Below are 21,068 nucleotides of genomic sequence, written 5' to 3'. Positions count from 1 at the left end.
ATTTAGGTTATGAGCTAATACGTGTGCGAGGCTGTCACTAGCCACTAGTCAGTCCAGTAATTTGGGAACGCTTTTTCAGTATCCAGCAAAATGGCGACCAGTGAATACTGCACTGAGACAAAATGGGAACGCAGCCTTATAGTCTGGCGAGCTTATCCGCGCGAACAGAAGTCGATTTATTTAAAATGTAGAAACAATGATAAATTAATGTTGAATTGCAATGTTTGTAAGATACAGATTTATAGTTTTTTGTGACGTCTTTTTAACGTTAAATCTACATTTTGCGATGTTTCTACAACATTTGCAATCTTGCAATTTAATGTTCCTGAGATGTTGATTCAACATTAGTGCTGTTTGCGTTTATGTTCCGATTTTGAACAAGCATATTGTCTTGGTTTTTGTGCTATCTGTTCTGTTAAATATTTTTCATTAATTACATACATATATAGTATATTAATAATTAATCCTCATCTGACACATTATATTAGTTTTGATATTTTGCTACACATGGGTGTACATCACCAAATCATTTTCATTTGCGTCGGTTATACGTATAGAACTTGAACAATTTTTGTAAATCAATACACCAGAAAATCAAGAAGAAGGTGTAAACTAAATAGGTGTAAAAATTGAGAAATTGAATATATTTGAAATATTCAGAAGAGAAAGGGCAAACGATTTATGAATGCCAAACATTTTTATAAATAGCCCGGGTGTACGACACCCAGTGTGTCACCTGAGAGTCAAAATATGCATATGTCTTACCGTAGAGAAAGTATCCATGGATATGACAAACATTTTACCTGCTGTTAATACACAGGGTTCTCGCGTTTTCATTAACATGAAGATTAAGAGTTTCCTTGTCCGAAATGAAGTTTCATACCATGCTAGGTTTATTCTGCAAACAATGTCTTATATTTACAAAAAATCATTTACAGAGCTTATGTAAAATTAATCCTCCGCAGGTTAACCTGGATTATATCGACTCTCAGATAATTTATAAAATATTTCAGTTTGTATAATTGTATTCTTAATGTGGAACCGTACAAAATTGATACACAAATTTTGTGAAAAAAAAATCGTGTCTACGGTTGCCACTTTTTTAGTTGCTGCTACGTGTTTGTGCAAATCTCAGGCGAAATTGTGTTTTAGTAGTACGGTAAGTTAGAATACCGCTACAAGCTTGAATTTCACAGTTTGGGAGTAAAGTAAGGATTATCTCAGTATATTGCACATATGTTATTCAGAGTCTCGCATTCAAGCCGCGCACTATTACAGATTTCAATGTATAATAGTTTGTGGAGGGTTAATTTTTAGTTAAGCAAAATTTTTTTCTCTTTTTGTCAGTTTGAAAATAAGCAAGAATAATTTAAAAATAAACAAGATAGATTAATTTATTTGATATTGGATATTGCAATTTATCCAGTTTACAAAATATATATACTAAGATCAGTCAATTTATAAGTTACAAAATAGATAAAAATCTAATTACTTTTATTTGTTTGGGCACCTAAAAAAGCATTTGGGTGACCGTCATTTTGAAACTGATGATGCCGTAATCCAAGAAATTACACGTTGGTTGCGACAGCAACCAAAAATCTTTTTTGCCACCAGCTTTCAACAACTTGTAAAGAGATGGGATAAGTGCCTGAATGTACAGGGTAAATATATCAAAAAATGAAATAAATGTCAGGAAGTTACTTTGATTATTATTGCCTCTATCCAATTTTGCGACTTATATATTGACTGATTCTAGTACATTATTCTAAGTTTCCTTTCATATACAGGGTGTTAAAAAAAGTAGTTTGCATCTGCATGGTAAACTTTGTTAACTTTGGCTCATCAGTTACTAGCCAAAGAACATATCGTAAACACTAAAATATAATTTCTAATACTGAAACGCACACATCGTATTATTCTTTGTTAAGAAGAGATTTGTTTTAAGTGCACGCAAGTGGAAATAGATTAAAATGGATATAAATTAATTCGTGTAGTCATTGCCGAATCCAAATATTTGATTTTTTGAATTTATTTCAATTAAGGCTCTTGAGTAGTCGATCGAAAACCCCGCGTTGACAGTGGTGATATAGTATCGCGAAAAAAATTAGAACTACTATACGTGACGTGTTGACAAAAAGAAGAGCCGTTAAAAAGGTATCGATTTCTGCTTATCAATTGAAACGTAAAATACATATTGTTGTTGGTACTTTACAGAATATAAAATGATATTTTTTAAGTCTGGGAAGCAATGGAAACTTAAGGCAAAAATTGGTGTAAAAAGAAATCGATTTTTTTGTTTGTATAATTTAATGCTTAACCGAAGGGTTAATCACTCAAAAAATAAGTGTACACTAGACTTCGGACTTTAAGACTTCATTAGACTTCATCGGACTATATTGGACTTTATCGGACTACATTGGACTTCATCGGACTACGTCAGATTTTATCGGACTTCATCAGATTACGTTGGACTTCATCGGATTACGCCGGACTTCACCGGATTTCATCAGACTTCACGGATTTCACGGACTTCGCCAGATTTCGTCGGATTTCATGGACTTCACCGGACTTCGAACTTCAATGGATTACACTAGACTTTGCTGGATTTCATCAGACTTTATCGGACTTCACGGATTTCGTCGGACTTCATCGGACTTTATCGGACTACATTGAACTTCATCGGACTACGCCGAATTTCGCCGAACTTCATCGGACTTCATCAGACTTCGAGAAATTCAACGGAATTCAACGGACTTCTAACGGGTTGTACACCGGAATTTGAAAGTGATTACCCCTTTGACTTTAACTAAATATGTTCCTTAAGTTTTATGATAATGCACCCCGAAAAATGCATCGTCCCGGCAAATATCAGCCGGAAGAGACCGCCTGGCCATAACCGGGGATACCACGGGTGTCCACTTTTAATTGTTTACAAAAGAGATAATGCTTGGCGGCAGTCACTGCCAAAAGAAACGCGTCGAGTTATCGCACGCGCTAAGTCGGCGCGCACGCGTACTTGGGAGACATGCGATTTTTCCTATCTCGACAACTCCGTCGTTAAACGTCGAGAAATAACGGAGGCCAACGGAGTTGCCGGGTATAAATAGGGTCGTTTCTCAGAAAAACATTGACTCCGTCATCAGCCAGCACATTGTTTCAATCCGCTGCGCAGTGACATTCCGCTCCCTAGTCGGAAAACACGGTTGAAAAGTATTTGGTTGCGGCGAGAGGATACTCCACCTCCGACGACTATTCTTCCTAGTTTCTAGCCATCCGAAAAACGGAATATCTGTAAGCAGCCGAAGCGTCTTGGGCAGCGACCGGAATTCACGACTTCTGGGGGGGGATGGGGTAACATTCTCGTAAACCTCACGTCATCTACAACACCAAGATGTTGCCGTGTTCGGAGTCCCGGGTCAAGGTTCTTGACAGGGTGTCGTGTTTCTTAGCCTACTGGCAATAATCCCGTCTTTTCCGCCATTGCACGCGAGAAATCGTCCCGCCTGCAAGACTCCCGGAATTGGGCTAGCCTACGGACCGCACAGTAGGCCATGCCTATCGCGTCGCGCACGTAAAGATACGCGTACTGTAGACCGCGCCCGCGATTCTTCTGCGACATTGCGCTACGCGCGTTGCAGTTGTACATACTCCTCTGTAAATACTTTGTACATATTGTTCGTTTAGTTACTCCGCGATTACAATTATTAAGCGGCACCTAGCCGCGTATACTTCTGTATACTGTCAAAAGCCACTGAAATACGTGTTCACTTACTAGAAGTGTACGCGCTTTGTATTTCACCAGTACCGATCGCCTTTCCTTCTCTCGCAACAAACCATTTTCGCGGTCTCGCGGCGAAATTCGACGAACTGATCCGTGTGCGGAAAGTCGGTAAGTTACATGGCGCCCGAACAGGGACAAGACCGGAAGAAGGGAAAGGCCACCAGTTTGAAAATCTGGATTTACGATCTACACAAAGATGTTCTCCTGAGGAGATGGAAACGTTAGGGCTAGACACGGAGGGTAACCTCGATACCCTCCGCCAGCGTATGATTCAACACGTGGACGAGAACCCAGACTTGTTCCGCGCAACCACACTCCCCCCGCAACCAAACCGCCAACGACTAGACCAATGACCTCGACTACGACCGCAAGTAAAGTCCGATGAAGTTTGACGTAGTCCGATAAAGTCCAATCAAGTCCATGTAGTCCGGTGAAGTCCAATGAAGTTTTGAAGTCCGAAGTCCGGTGTACACTTATTTTCCAAGTGGTTACTCCATCGAGAAAATTGCAAAATTTAGAGGAAGAGAAAAATTGACGGACAAGTTAATAAAAAAACTTACAAAATGTTATGAATTGACAATAAGAAGGAATCGTGAGTCCGTTAATGAAATGGGGAAAGCTATTATGGCTATTTTTTATCATTTAACAAAGAAAGGTTTCGAGGTGTCCCCCTTCGATTTTGACGAGCCTTTAATATATTGTAGTACAGATAGAAATAAGAGACACGTATTTTTTTATATGTGCCCTTTTTCACTTTTAGAGGGTAAAATACCCCTTTGAAGAAAATTGGTTTTGTTTTCGTAGCGTGTATCGTCAAAACTATAAGAGATAGAAGAAAATGTTCTAATTAAAAGTTAAGTGGCTTGGAGAGTACTTTATAACAATAACAAAAAAATTTTTTTTAAATATTTTTTTATATTTTTCCTTCCTACTTACCTATTGTTTTCAAAATTTTTATTTCTTTCTATAAGCAAAATAAATTTTATTTGATTACAAATTCAATGGTATATGATAAAGTTATGTTGCAACATTTTTATTTTCCAAAAATAATTAAAAACCTCTATAAGAATATGGTACGACGTTTATTAAGCTGACATAGCCAATGCAGCGCAATCGAATGAAACACAAACAGAAATTTGTTGCTCTTTGTTGTTAATTTGTTGCTCAATTTCAGATTTTGTTGCATCAATCGATTCGGAAAAAATAGTGGTTGTGCTGATTTAAGATTAAAGCTAGCACAGCCATTAAAAAACAATTTAAACAATACAGATTTTCCTTCTACTAATTTGTTGCTAATTAATTGTTCAATTCTCAATTATGTTACTTCACCCAACCCCTAAAAAATAACCCCAAATAGTCGTACGTTAGCACACTACAATAAAATTGATAATTAATGAGATATTTTCTCCAAATCGGCTGGAGCAACAAAATCCGAAATTGAACAACAAATTAGCAATAAAAAAAGCAACAAATTTCTATTCGTGTTTCATTGTGCTGCATTGGGACGGATCCCAATAGCATACGGGACTGATAGCATACCATCACTCACAGCGGCCGATGTCTACAGTTCTTCCGTTGGTTGGCTTAGATAAGTCAAGATGATTGGTTGGTGTCCGATCAAGCTGGTTCCAAACGAGTGTCACCCGCTGCATTGGCTGTGTCAGCTTAATAGATGTCGTACCATATGTTAACGGAGAGGTTTTGAATTATTTCTGGAAAATGGAAATGTTGCAATATAACTTTATCATATATCATTGAATTTATAATAAAATAAGTTTTATTTTGCTTATAAAAAGAAATAAAAATTTTGAAAACAATAGGTAAGTGACAGGAAAAAGAAATTAAAAAAAATTTTTCATTACTGTTATAAAGTACTCTTCAAGCCATTTAACTTTCAAACATTTTTTCTATCACTTATAGTTTCGACTATACACGATTAAAAAAAAAAACCGATTTTTTTTAAGAGGTGTTTTACGTACAAAAAAATACGTCTTCCTTATTTTCATTTGTACTACAACATATTAAACGCTCCTCAAAATTGAAGGGGACACTTTGATAGTGCACGGACGGGTATCATGCGTTATGGGGTAGTTTTTAATTATTTTTGGAAAATAGAAATGTTGCAACATAACTTTATCATATACCATTAAATTCGTAATAAAATAAGCTTTATTTTGTTTATATAAAGAAATAAAAATTTTGAAAAAATAGGTAAGTGGTGGGGAAAAGTGTAAAAAAAATAAAAAAAAATTTTTTAGCAATGTTATAAAGTACTCTACGTCAAAATCGGAGGGGGACACCTTGAGACCTTTCCTTGTAAGTTTAACAAATAAAAAATCGTAGCATAATAATTGTCTACCAGGAATAGATAGTTGATATAAGTAGCGTGTCGCAGAGGCTGCTGGTACTATACAAAATTTTGAGCACCCGTCTGCATTTCATACGGATGTGCGGAAAAATTTATTGCCAATATATAAAGAGCTTTCCAAAAAAAATCTTTTAGAAAGATGTTTAGGTGCGCACACGCATAATGCAAATAAAAATTTCAACCCGATAGCATGGCGTTTGGCCCCTAAACATCTTAATTGCGGCTTAAAAACAATTGAAATTGCCGCTTTTGTAGCAGTTGGCGTCTTTAATGAAGATTATAATTCAATTTTACAAATAAGCAGCCTCGATATTGTTATTGGTCAGCAATGTAAAATATTTGGTGATCAATACAACGCACATAGAATACAGAGACAGGATCGCCGCAGCACAAACAGCACAAAAGAGGCTCGATCGGCTCGTCAAGAAGTAAAAACGGCTTTACAAGGATTTTATAAGGAAACGGAAGGATTACTTTATGGGTCTGGCATAGCAGATTGTAAGTACTTGAAAATTGTTAGTTATTTTTACCCAAAACTTTAAACGCATTTTCCTCAAAACTATTTTTTTTTTAATTGGCGTGCAAGATAATTCAAAAACTATTTATTCGACTAATCTATCTGTGCACACATTTAGATAAATACTATTCTCATGATTTGATCCTACATTTACAATTGTATTGTTTAAATAAATTATTTTTATTGCATAATTAACACAAAAATTTTTTGTAAAAATTGGTATTTTTTTCTAAGTATCGCAAATTTTACATTTTTGCATTATTGTCTTTGATTGTAGGATTAATTCACAACATAAATCTTACCAAAAAGAAATCGATTTAGTATTTTTATTTCAGATAAATACAAGCAATGCTACATTGCAAGCCGACAAGTGACTTCACCGCCGACACATTCCATTAATATTATTATTATTATTTATAAAATACATATTATTTTTTTGTCAAAAAATATTTTTTTATTGTAGTAATTTAATGTTAGAATAAGATATTTTAAAAATTTTTCAAAAAAATTCCAAAAACTTCTCATTAAACATTTTGGTCATAATGTTGCAGAAACATCATGCTAACATCTTAGCAACAGCTAATGTCCTTCTTCTATGTTTCAGCAAAATGTTTTCTTTGTAACATTATTGCAATGTACAAATAACGTAACGATCAATTTTATGTTACTTGTGCGTTGCAATAACCTTACAAAGAAAACATTTTGTTAAAACAGAAGAGAGACATTAGCTGTTGTCGAAATGTTAGTATGACATTTCTGCAACATAAGGACTAAAATGTTTAGTGGGTTATCTTACTTTCAGCGGTTTACATCAGGTTTTTCATTTAATGAAATTTGATAATAAAGATATTACGTATTAACAATTTTCAAATATTATTTGTATTACCACGATATATCGCACGGTTTATTCAATATTCTTCAAATTTGAGAAGGAAATACTTTGGGGATAGGATAACATTTCTGTTAATTTTTAAAAAAATCGTCTTGGACCCGCGGGGAGAGGAAGGAAAATTTAGTGTCATATGCTAACATGTCGCATATGACGGATCAATCAAAAATAATTGAATAATACTTGGTGAATTGTGCGTTCTGAATATGAGTTTTTTCGCCTCTCACGGAATAGCATCTGGAATAACTTTTCTGTTATTTGTTTAAATAAGAATGCAACTAGAAGAATATATTGCAATAATATACACTAGGCAACAAAATTATCGCAACATTTATTTATACCAAAATTTTGCACTATTTCAAATAACCATAACTTTGTTAAAAATAATTGTACTTGAAAGTTTTTTTTTTCATTTTAAAGTTTAAAGTCTCTACTTTAAGATGTAGTATAGTAGGGACCAAGAGCGGCTGTATGGAGGGGATAGGTGGATGACGGAGCCAGAAAAGAAACACGGGAAGAAGCAGCCGTGCGAAGAGGGAGCATGTTCTTCTTTCTGAGGCTTCTCATTCAGACTCCTCTCCATTCCTTACACATGCACTTTCTCTCTTATTCTCTCCTTCTCTGTCACTCTTCATTTTCTCTCACATTTGCTCTCTCTCACTCTTCCCTCTCGCCCTCATCATTCATCAACCTTTCCCTTACCCTCCACCACACCTCCACTTTTTTCAGTCATTTCTCTCCCTCCCCGCTTTCCCCCAGTATCTCCTCTATCATCTCCTTCCATCCACCTCTTGCCTCCCAACTCCCACAGTCCTCCCATACATGTTTTCAAGTTTCCTTCTCTCCCTTACACATCCTGCACAAACTTTTCTTCTTTCCCGCCAATACCACAGAGAAACCTGAGAACTATTACGCTTTGATTTTAGGTGAGACGCTCCAAGGTCCATTTTCACGTCGGTAAGTTCCATTTTTTCGTGCTTCTTAGCAGTACTATGCGTTAGTTAGATAAAGATGATACAATAGCCGTCTTTATCTAACTAACGCATAGCACCGCTGAGAACCACGAAAAAATGGACCTCACCGACGTGAAAATGGACCTTGGATCATCTTACCTAAAATCAAAACATGATTGCTCTCAGGTTCCTCTCTGCCAATACCTTTCCCCAGCCTGTATCAACTCTCCTCCATCTATTTTCCGCTCATTCTTTTTTCAGATATCCCGGAATTTCCTCCTCTCACCTTCTTATACTATCTATTATATCTTGACTCTCTAATCTTCCTCCACTTTTTATCTTTTATGTATAATTATATTTATTATGTTTATATGGTTCCAATATTGAAAGTTTAAAAAGATTACTTTTAATTATTAATAAATCAAAACATCTTCCACTTGATTTTATTTTCAAAGAAATTTATCAGAAAAATTATTTTACTATTATATTATATAATAACACTGATGTTTTTATTAGTGAAAAATCTCATAAAGCTCCGCTTTTTATACTATTTATGTGATTCTTTTTTTACAAGAAATAAAACGTCATAGCAGCCATCTAGTGACGATTTTGTGTACTACAATACGTAGAGAAAAAAGTATATGATATTTGTGACTATAATTGCATGGTTAAGAAAATAATTATATTTACTATAATTGTAATTGCGTTAACAATATAAAAATATTAGGAGTACAAATTGAAAACCGCCGTTTTCCAGTAGATGGCGCTAGCGGTAAATGCTGGCGCCAAACGTTAGATCAAAAATTTTTAATGTAAGGTTGACAACAATTCCTTATCATTGCAGTTGTGAATTTTTATCGGCGTTATATATTTTTTTGTGATCGAAAAGTCGAAATTTGTGCCCAATAAGTGTCATTTGCGGGAAGTTTTGCTTTTTGCCTTCAATTCGAAAAAATCTGCGGCTGAGGCGCGTCGAATGATTGTAAAAACTTATGGTGAGGCTTCCATTAGTGAAAGAACGTGTCGAGAATGGTTTCAACGCTACAAAAGTAGTGATTTGGGCATAAAGAACAAGGAGCGTCCCGGATCGGTGAAAAAGTTTGAAGGCGCAAAGTTAGAAGCATTATTGGGGTGAAACCATCACAGAACGTCGCTATCAAGCACAACTAATGCGTTTGAGCTGAGCATTGCAGGAAAAGCGGCCACAATACGAGCAAAGACACGAAAAAGTGATGTTGCTGCACGACAACGCTCGGCCATATGTTGCTCAGGTCGTTAAAACCTATCTGGAAACATTGAAATGGGACGTCTTACCTCATCCGCCGTATTCTCCTGACATCGCCCCTTCAGATTACCACTTGTTCCGATCAATGGCGCATGGCCTGGCTGAGCAGCACTTCCATTATTACGAAAAGGCCAAAAACTGGGTCGATTCGTGGATCGCCGCAAAAGACGAGCAGTTTTTTCGACGCGGGATTCGTATGCTGCCCGAAAGGTGGGAGAAAGTAGTGGCCAGCGATGGACAATACTTTCAAGAATAAGTATGTAACCATTTTTCAACAATCAATCCTCAAATTTTGACAAAAAACGGCGGTTTTCAATTTGTACTCCTAATAGTTATTTTAATTTTCATACATATCTTGACATTTTACTATATTAATAATTGTGATTATCATAATTTATAGTAAAATATTTTTACAGCTGACACAACTATACATATAAGGTTGTTCGTACTAACAATATTGTAGGGAAAAGCATAGAACCTCTTTGATCACAATATAGTTATCGTGATACATTGATAAGCGGAGTGAAACCGGCGTAAGACAGTTAAGCCGCGCGAAATACGATTGTGCGTTTGTTATGTTTAATCGTGTTAATCTTTCATGTCGCATTCAAATAAAATAAACTAATCCAATTAAGTTAAAGAGAGTAAACGTATTTGTTCTTTCTCCTCGATACTTTCGAATCCCTACAATATAGTGATAATAACTATAAAAATAGTTCTCTTTACCATAATTTTTCAACTATGCAATTATAGTCACAAATACCATATACTTTTTTCTCTGTATATTAAAAATCTATTTATAAACTATAGATTTTCAGTATCGACAGTATTTATCAAAAAACACTCAACACATAGCGGCATATACAGGGTGTTTTAGACCACCCCGTACATCCCTTTTGTCTTCGCAGGTCCAATCAAAAATATCATCAGATAAAAGTTGTAGAGTTTCAAAAGATCTATTTACTGATCTCATCAGTTTGATTTTGGATGGCGTTGCTAAGGTCAGATCAAAATCACATTAACTTTTTTAGATGGAACACCCTATTTTTGATTCCAGAATTTAATACCTAGTGTCAAGAACTTTTCAAATGAGACTATATAAGAAAGTTTATTTTTGTTAAGTACTTTCGAGTTGTGAGGTTTGAAAGCTACAATGTATTGTAACTTTCAAGCGTCAAAACTCGGAAAGTACTTAACGAAAATAAACTTATTTATAGTGTTTTGAAAAGTTCTTGAAATCGACTACAAGAAAATGCAATAAAAGATATAATGTTAGAGTATTGGTAGTTTCCTAATTAAAGGGTATCGGTACTTCCCTAACATTCTATACTTTTTATTGCATTTTCTTGTAGTCGATTTCGAGAACTTTTCAAAACACTATAAATAAGTAATAGAGAGAGATATTTTGACCGTTGCTGTATCATCACAAATTGAACAAGAATGCCTACTACGGTCGTAGCTAGGTTTTCGTGCTTGTATTGTCTATGTGATTTTATATACTTTCCTCAAGTTCAATAAACTGCGCGCCGAATTAATTTTCAGTCATAACACAATTTTAAATTGAATGAGATTAAGTAATATCACGTATTATTAAATATTAACCCTTAACTAACTATAAATAAGTTTATTTTTGTTAAGTACTTTCCGAGTTATGACGTTTAAAAGTTACAGTACACTGTAGCTTTCAAGCCTCACAAATCGGAAAATACTCAACAAAAATCAACTTTCTTATATGGTTGTGGAAAGCTCTTGACACTAGCTATTAGATTCTGGATACAAAAATAGGATGTTCTATTTAAAAAAGTTCATGTAATTTCGATCTGACCTTAGCGACGCCATCTAAGGTCAACTGATAAGATTAGTAAATAGATCTTTAAAAACTCTACAACTTTTGTCTAAAACATTTTCTTTAAAAATTACTTCTTTCGAAGTTATTCGGGGTGCCCTCTTAAAATGGGACACTTTGTATGTAAAGGTTTCTGACTTGAAAACATATGCTATTGCTTGCTCTTTTTTGAAATTTGACCAATAAGATAATAATAGAAAAAAATTCAATTTTCTACATCTGTTTTTCTCTTTCGAACTCTTCTGACACGGGAAAGATAAAAAAAATTTCGCCGCACGTTCCGATCAGTATTATATGGTCGATATTTTGACCTATGAGTATTAAGGTTTCTTTATCTATTATATTGTAAACATTTTTTTAACACCCTATTTATTATAAATATTTTAGATGTTTGCCCTATGAGATCACAGATTAAAATTTTCTCACAGTACAAAGTATTTATACATAAAACTGTTGTGAATACATACAAACTGGTGTGAATATATGTGCTATGATCAATTAGACGATGCGCTTGAAAACTCTCAAAAAATAGATGCACTAATAATGCACATGAAAATGTTATTTGTCTAAAAAACTCTTCCGGTTTGTCCATATTTGAGACTGCCTAAAAAAATTTAACATTGTATTATAATTATAAAGGAACAATTAATTTTCAACTACATCTATTACTATGTTTACATGTCACCATTAATCGGGTTTAGTAATATCCGTAGTTATAAAACTAACCAATTACAGTAATTCTTCAGAGGAATACTTGTTATTAATCAGTTTTACAACTAATTGATGTTGTTAAACTTGATTAATAATGACGTGTAAATGTAATACATAGAAAGTCACTTTAACCTATATCTATGGATACTTTGGATTTCATACTTTTTCTTTTCTTAATCTTCTATAAATTTTAATGGATTTTAATTAATTATTTTTTAAGACAAAATGCTGAACTGTATAACATTCAAATATGTAAGTGAAAAAAGATTTTGATAATAAAGTTAAAAGTTAATGCTCAGAAACGTATGTAACATTATTACAAAAAAGTGTTTTTGTAAAAATTATGTTTTTTATGAGAAAAATCTCAAAAATCCTAAAAGTTTTGTTTTAGAAAAAAATGTTCATTTTAGAAAAAAATTCCCCAAAACAAAAGTATTGTTTTATCAGAAATATATAAATTAATTTGGCTACTTTTGAAACTTTTCCGTTTATTTACAGGAAAATCATATTTTTTAATCCTCAAAATATTTGTTATTATTTTTGCTGACCTTGTTCCCTCTTTCAGAAAATCGACGAATTCTTTCTTGAAAAAAAGATGATGTTTTTGATGCGATGAAGTTATTAATGCTTTTTCATACTTCTTTTAATGTTTTGAAATGCGTGAAATGATGGAGTGACTGAAACAGGTAATAATGGAACAGGTGGTATGGTTAGATTTGGTAAAAAACTCACAACAGGTACTGTTTTAAAATCGTGGGTCTCCGATTGTATCACCGTTTATTTTATTTGTACTCGTAACCCCTTGCCGTACCATTTAGCTCGACTAGAACTAAACCATCATTGTAATTAGCGAAAAATCATTCCACGAGTCTAACTTGTGATGTTTATGTTTGACCGATCTTCAATCTACGAGTCTGACTCGTGATGTTTATGTTTGGCTCAATCTTTATTCCACAAGTTTGACTCGTGATATTCATGTTTGGTACAAAATTTGTATCATGAGTCAGACTCGTCAAAGTACGGCAAGGGGTTAAGAGGGTGATTGTACTGAAATTTTAAAATAAGGGTGAGAGCTAACTTCGCCATTTTTCACAATATTTGAAATCCGCAAGAGACAAAATAATAGTATTATCGAGAAAAACAGTGATCGCAACAAAACGCACATTTTGGGCCAATTTGTCCATAAATGTTCGAGCAGATATCTCGTAACTGATTGAAGTTACAAGAAAGTTTAATAACAAAAATTTGCATGGCTTTTACTCAACTACAAAATGCATGTAAAAATTCTTTACTCGTGACATTTTTGAGTTATAAAGATCAACGTAGGTTTTTCAAATGGGTACCTATAATTTCTTTTTTGCATAATTACATAGTAAAAGTAATGTGAAATCAAAATTAAATTTGTGAAAAAATTGCTACTATGCATCGTTTACGAGATAATTGCTATGTTAAGTATTAAAGTAGTTGGTTCCGTATTAAAATTTGAAAAACAAGATTTGTCAGACTACAGCTCGGGGGCGTAGCTACTGCTGTTTTTCTCTCCTCACCGCGCCGCGCCGCCAGCCGCGGCTGCCTATGTCTCGACGACCGGCGGTCCTTGCGCGCGGTGATACGCGCTTATTCGAAGACTTTATTAATTTTTACCTCGTTAACTATGGCAAGTATTAAAAAATGGTAAAGGACTTTTCTGCTCAGTTTTACTTGATCTATCAATCCACGAAGCCAGGGGCGGTATTTACCTGACACCCTGTATATATATTATATTATATTATTATATATTATAAATATATATTATCTAGAAAAAAGAAACTAAAAAAAGAGAAAATAAGAAGTAATTGATTAGTATAAAAATGTTAACTTTTTTTGTGTTGTTTGCATGATTGCACTAAATATAGTAAATTTATCGGAGATATTGGAAGAATTAACGTATCAAGGATCATTATGCGAACTAGTTCTTCCACTATTCCCGTTTAGGGAATATGATCTTAACGATCATATACAGGGTGACCCAGAAAATCTGCTTATAGTTTCATGGGTTGATAGAGCAAATGAAACTGAGAAGAAAAGTCCTTTACCATTTTTTATTATTCATAATAGTTACCAAAATAAAAATTATTAAAGCTACCCACACAACACATGGACGTCCCCGGACGTCCAATACATGTCCACAAAAGTCCTTGTAATGTCATAGTATCTCGTACGTCCATAGGACGTTCCAAAGACGTCCGAAGGACATCCTGGTTTATCATAGCTGCAGTATGACGTTTGTAGGACATCCGCAAGACATATTTGGGATGATTCGTAATATTTAACATATTATGTATATTAAACATGTTTCCAACATACATAATAAATATACATTCGAAAATTGCGTTGTTCTTTATATTAAATAAGACATTTTGAAGATGTTCTAAGGACGTCCTTTAAATGTCTAGCAGATATTGGTGGTACGTTCCGAAAAGGTCCGTTATATACATATATGTCAACAAAGTTGAGTATTTTTATTATTATCATCATTATCATTATTATTATAACACAAGAATTTTATAAATTATAAAATTATAAAGATAATTTTTCGTGTTAAAAAATATTTAACAAAAGATATATTTAACCATATATAAACATAAACTACAAATTTTGATAATATGAGAAGCTTTAATATACAGTATATAGCTTTTTAATAAAATATATTATTCGTTAATATTTAATATTTCATTATATATAATATTTAAATTATGTAATATTTAATACATATGTATAATACTATAACGATTAATTTAATATGCTATTTAATGGCTATTTTATTTGTGAGGAAAATCCTACTCAAAATATAAATAAATAATAACGTATATTATATCAAGTAAAATTTTTCTTGGAAAAAACGTTTTGGAACGTAAACTTAAAATATAAAGAAAGTAATTATACATCTAGCAGGTATAATAAAAGGTATATATATATTTGATTTACAGAATCATATCTGTTTACATGATTCTGTGAATCAAATACATGTATACATTAAAATTCGATTTAATTATAATTTATGAAATTCTGCAATTTCGGATTGAAATGAATTTAACAAGTGAGTGCTGGCACCACCGCTAGGCGGCCACGCCGCGAGAGATCTTCTCGTGAGTCGAATGCGGCCACGGGCGTTATATCGAGGCGCCACCGCGGCCGACTCCCTAGCTCATAACTTCAGTAAGACTTTTAGGAGCTGTTTGTTGTAACCTCGAGACGAATACTCGCTCAGTCTTTTCAAATGTGTGTGTGGAACGCTGTTCCACATAATTTTTTATAATTTTTACATGTAAATAACAATTTGTATTGTTATTTAATCTTGTACAAAAATTAAATATTTAATTCAAATTTAATCTTTTTTTAGTATTTTTCAACGAAAAGGATACAAGAAATATTTTTTTGTAAATTAAACATTTATAACATTTTATATTAATGTATTCTGTTTTAATAAATCTATCTGGGTTCCGATTTTATAATATTTTCAATCTGTCTTTGCACCATATTTTCGGTGCAGAAATCTCGATTGATTTGGATTACTTTTTTTTTTAATCGATTTTAATCGCACATTTTCGGCAGGGTTAATACTACTTTTACTAATAAATATCATTTTTTACTAAATAAAGTCCTAATCGCGCAATATAAAATAATGTCCAAACAACGTCCATAAAAGTCCTTTTTATGTCCTGCTGAGACGTCTTAACGACGTCCATTTGACGTCAGAAGGCGGTACATTGTACGTCCGAAGGATGTTTCCTAGACGTCTACAAGACACAATTAGTATGTCATCTGGACGTCAAGACATGTCCGACCGCGACGTCCATTGGACGTCTAAAGGACGTCCTTGTGTTACGTGGGTAGTGGCAGTCGCGGGTAGCGGCGCGGTAAGGAGAGAGAAGCAGCACACCATTGTCTACCAACCAGCGCGCTGGCGTTCGGCTGCACACGCAATGCCGCGCACGTACGTGTCTCGAACTTTAATAATTTTTATTACAAATATGTTATTGGACCGATAGTGTAACAACACAATGATAATAAGAAAGCCTTCTTCGGTCGCAGCTAGATCTTACAAGGGCACCACACACAACCCGGGTCACCGATTTTGATGAAACTTTACAGTTATGTAGTATTAGTATAGAAGTACTAAATGCTAAACGGAGACGATGCACTACTCAACCGTTGACGTGAAATCGTTGTTTGAATTTCACCATATAGCTTTAATACCGTAACATTGAAGGAGTTTGGCAAGTAGCAGCGTGGTGTGGCGGACAGCGCGAGCGCCTATAGTTTTGCAGGTCGCAGCCGTCGCGGGTTCGAGTCCACAAGTTTTTTTTTCTTTTCTTTTACCCAGTACTCTTATTGTTACAATATATATATATAATAAAATATATAATAAATAATACACAGATATAGATATAATAATACGCAAAAAATCTTCTCTGCATTCAAACTTTTGTTAGTTTACTTTATATACATTAATATATATATATATATATATATATATATATATATATATATATATATATATATACACACATAGATTTATATAGATGGCGAGATATTTATATGATATATTTGATTGTGAGAGTTAATATGCATATTTATTTATGTGTAAGTACAAAAACAATTACAAATGAATTTATTCGTCGTCTTGCTCTGTAATTTTGCACACTTTCGGGTCATAATAATTACAAAAACAAGTAATAAAATTCACAGCTAGTTTTAAGAATGTCTTTTATGTCTTTTATGTCTTTTATGTCTTTTATGCATTATTGAAAAAAAAATGTGCTTGCGAAAAAATTGGATTTATAAAATGTTCGTGGTGTAAATCAGTTTTATGTTTTACTTGTTTTTATGATTATTATCACCCGAAAGTGTGCAAAATTACAGAGCAAGACGACGAATAAATTCATTTGTAATTGTTTTTGTACTTACACATAAATAAATATGCATATTAACTCTCACAATCAAATATATCATATAAATATCTCGCCATCCATATAAATCTATGTGATATATATATATATATATATATATATATAAATGTATATAAAGTAAACTAACAAAAGTTCGAATGCAGAGAAGATATTTTGCGTATTATTATATCTATATCTGTGTATTATTTATTATATATTTTATTATATATATATATTGTAACAATAAGAGTACTGGGTAAAAGAAAAAAAAAAAAAACTTGTGGACTCGAACCCGCGACGGCCGCGACCTGCAAAACTATAGGCGCTCGCGCTGTCCGCCACACCACGCTGCTACTTGCCAAACTCCTTCAATGTTACGGTATTAAAGCTATATGGTGAAATTCAAACAACGATTTCACGTCAACGGTTGAGTAGTGCATCGTCTCCGTTTAGCATTTAGTACTTCTATACTAATACTACATAACTGTAAAGTTTCATTAAAATCGGTGACCCGGGTTGTGTGTGGTGCCCTTGTTAGTGCTTATATTTATTCGTGTGATTTTATATACTTCTCCGAATTCAACCAAAATGTGCGCCGAATTAATTTCGGGCGTAACACAGCATGTCGAATAAGAATTAATATCACTATTTATATTAAATTAATTAATTTAATATAATAATTGATGCTGATTTGCATCTATATACCCATTTCCCCCTGAAAAAACTGTAAGAAATTTATTGCGAAAAATAACACCTCACTCAGGGTTCGAACCTGGCACCTCCGGAATCTCCGGTCCCTAAGCTCTAGCTGTGACCGAAGAAGGCTTTCTTACTATTATTGTGTTGTTACACTATCAGTTTAATAACATATTTATAATTTGAATCACGCGCCTTAAATGCGTTGTCACTCATATACGAATATTGCGAAAAATATCACTGTGCCCCAGTGGTCGAGGTGGTAAGACACCGGGACCGGAGATTCCGGAGGTGCCAGGTTCGAACCCTGGGTAGGGTGTTACTTTTCGCAATAAATTTCTTACAGTTTTTTCAGAGTGGATTGGGTATATAGATGCAAATCAGCATCAATTATTATATTAAATTAATTAATTTAATATAAATTGTGATATTACTAATTCTTATTCGACATGCTGTGTTACGACCAAAATTAATTCGGCGCACATTCTGGTTGAATTCGGAGAAGTATATAAAATCACACAAATAAATATTAGCACTAAGATCTAGCTGCGACCGAAGAAGGCTTTCTTACTATCATTGTGTTAATAATTTTTATTTTGGTAACTATTGTGAATAATGAAAAATGTTAAAGGACTTTATTTTTCAGTTTTACTTGCTCTATCAACCCATAAAGGTATAGGCAGATTTTCTGGGTCACCCTATATGTTAAGATCAAGATCAATCGTGACTGCACTTTTATTAATATTTATCAAAAATCTTGTTCTTATTTTTTTGTTAAAAATTAATTAAAAATATCTCAACACTTTAAAGTAATAAAATATTAATTTTATTGGTTATATATTGGTAAATATTGGTAAATATTGGTTATATATTTTGTAAAAAATTATTTTGTTATTGTTATACTCATGATTTTTTTATTCAAAGTAGATGCAATCAACAGTTACTTTACTTTTAGAATAAAAATGCGTTTTTTATAAATGAAATTGTTTTTCCGCTAAAATAGTCAAATATTAGTAAAAAACTTATTTGAATCTACATTATTCAGATTCAAACGACTTTAGAGGTGGATTTTTGAAGCGTTCCGCTTAAACATATTGCATAATGCAATCAAACTATACGGTGATAAAGAAAGGTTTAATGTGATTTGATCTACAATTGAAGATCCCATAAAGTCAATCATACAAATGTGTTCAATCGATCAAAACATTTTTTCAGATCCAAAAAATCCATAGATATAGTTAAAAATTAATATTTTAATTTTAAATTTATATGCCTTTCTTAACATTAATTGTTACTAGAGGAAAGACGGAGGTCATGAAATACGTGTGGGGTAGCGAGATACTATGATATCTTATTGATAATTTGCGTTAAATTCGTTAGTCTATTTGGACATTCTAGAATGATTACTGGTTATTTTATTAGTATGCACTACGTTTTTATCAGTATGTAAAGTTATATCATGTAGTGAGATGCATGAACCATTAGCATTTCGAGCATAAGACTTGCGACTTAACAACCTCATAGTGAACGTTACATAATGCTTACTGCAGCAAAGAAATTATTTTAAATAGTTATTTTTTAAGCCAAAGAGATTATTTTAATTAGTTATTATTTAAGCCAAAAAATTATTATAAACAGTTTTTTTTTAATCCTTAAACACACAAGTGGGTATGAGAGACCTCATATAAAGTTTCACGCGTTTGCAGTGCGAAGACGGAATGAGATAGGAGGTTTGGACTAGAGGGTAAAAAAAGTTTGAAATCTCTTCTTTCGATTGATCAATTTTTTTGGTCAATTAGAAATCGAATTGCACGGCAGCAAAGTTTTGTTGGGGTTTGTGGGAGTAACATTGTGTATGAGTGAAACTTTTTTGTGAGTAGTCTTATATAAAAAATAACCGAAGAAAACATGTTCGAACAGGTTTGTTTGCGATTAGTTATTATTAAATACAATAGTATTATTATTATTTTTAAATGAATAAACCTGACATACCGTGACACCTGTCATGCTTATGATGACCATGTTGAAACCCGCTACTACAAGAAACATTGGGCTAAACGTTGCTTCAATGAGACTGGCAAATCTTTATGTGTAAAAAACATAATACATTAGTTATAATATATCTATTAGAAATATATAGGGTGTAGCTAAAACAACGTATATGGTATATACCACAAAATATAAACAAAAATCCAAATAGAAAAGTTCCAAATCATTTTTTGATCTGAGCTTTCTGTTTGTTTTATGGTATTAAAATTTGCAAATCAGCGCCCGTATATAGACGAAAAGCAGGGATGAGAGAATAGCGGTTACTTTTCACTCTTGCTTTCCGTTTATAAACGGACGCTGACTTTTAAACTTTAATACTGTATAATTACGAACAGAAAACTTAAATTAAAATATGACTTGGGACCTTTCGATTTGGATTCTTGTCTTGTATTTTATAATATACACTATGTATGTATTTACACTCTATATATTTATATATATTAGGGGTACCCATAATTAAGTAATGTCGTTTTTATCAAATTCTAAAAACATTGCCATCTACTTACAATAATTTAACTTAATACAATATAACTCATATTTAGTCAAATATATTAATATTTAATCTGTTTATTGTTAAATTTTGAAGAAAATTAGATGTATGTACTCTATAAGAATGGAAGAGTAAAGTGTTGATAAGTTTCATATATTAGACATTTGATGCTTTATGAGTTTCAAATGCATAACAATGCTACTAATGCCACAAATGCTTTATTAATGTTGTTTATCTGGTGCCTTAGACCATGTCAGTGTTGGTTTAAAAAATTTAGGAACGGTGATTTCAATCTTTAGTCATCAACTTTAACGATTTATATCTCTCTATGCGAGGCCGAGCTGAAATTACTTCTGCTAAATTCTTTCATTTCAAAACGCGTCGAATAAGCCTAATTTTATCGAAATTAGAACGTAAGTTGCATTCTGTATAATTATCAAATTTTGTGCAGTAAAAAAACGACATTATGGGTACCCTAATATAAGTTATAAATACATATTGCTTAATCCAGTTATAAATGATAACGAAACATAAAGAAATTGATTTCGATCA

The 21,068-nt window shown here is 33.1% G+C and overlaps 1 protein-coding gene across 3 annotated transcripts in view; it reads right to left on the bottom strand.

The window, feature by feature from the left end:
* The window catches only part of LOC105197111 (odorant receptor 9a), a 64,376-nt gene that overhangs the window by 10,965 nt on the left and 32,343 nt on the right, over nt 1-21,068 (bottom strand). For all 3 annotated transcript variants that reach the window (XR_005574992.1, XM_039450416.1, XM_011163342.3), the window contains 3 exons: nt 19,970-20,060; nt 12,107-12,243; nt 766-898 (listed from right to left, as the gene is read on the bottom strand). Coding sequence is in view for 2 of the 3 variants with exons in the window: in XM_039450416.1 (XP_039306350.1) it covers nt 766-898; nt 12,107-12,243; nt 19,970-20,060 (361 nt within the window). In the remaining variant the exon portion in view is untranslated. The remainder of the gene's footprint in view (nt 1-765; nt 899-12,106; nt 12,244-19,969; nt 20,061-21,068) is intronic.

Source organism: Solenopsis invicta, chromosome 6 (genome assembly GCF_016802725.1).
Source record: "Solenopsis invicta isolate M01_SB chromosome 6, UNIL_Sinv_3.0, whole genome shotgun sequence".
Taxonomy (NCBI): Eukaryota; Metazoa; Arthropoda; class Insecta; order Hymenoptera; family Formicidae; genus Solenopsis; species Solenopsis invicta.
Note: the sequence above shows the minus strand (reverse complement) of the source record. Positions and strands in the feature narration are given on the sequence as shown.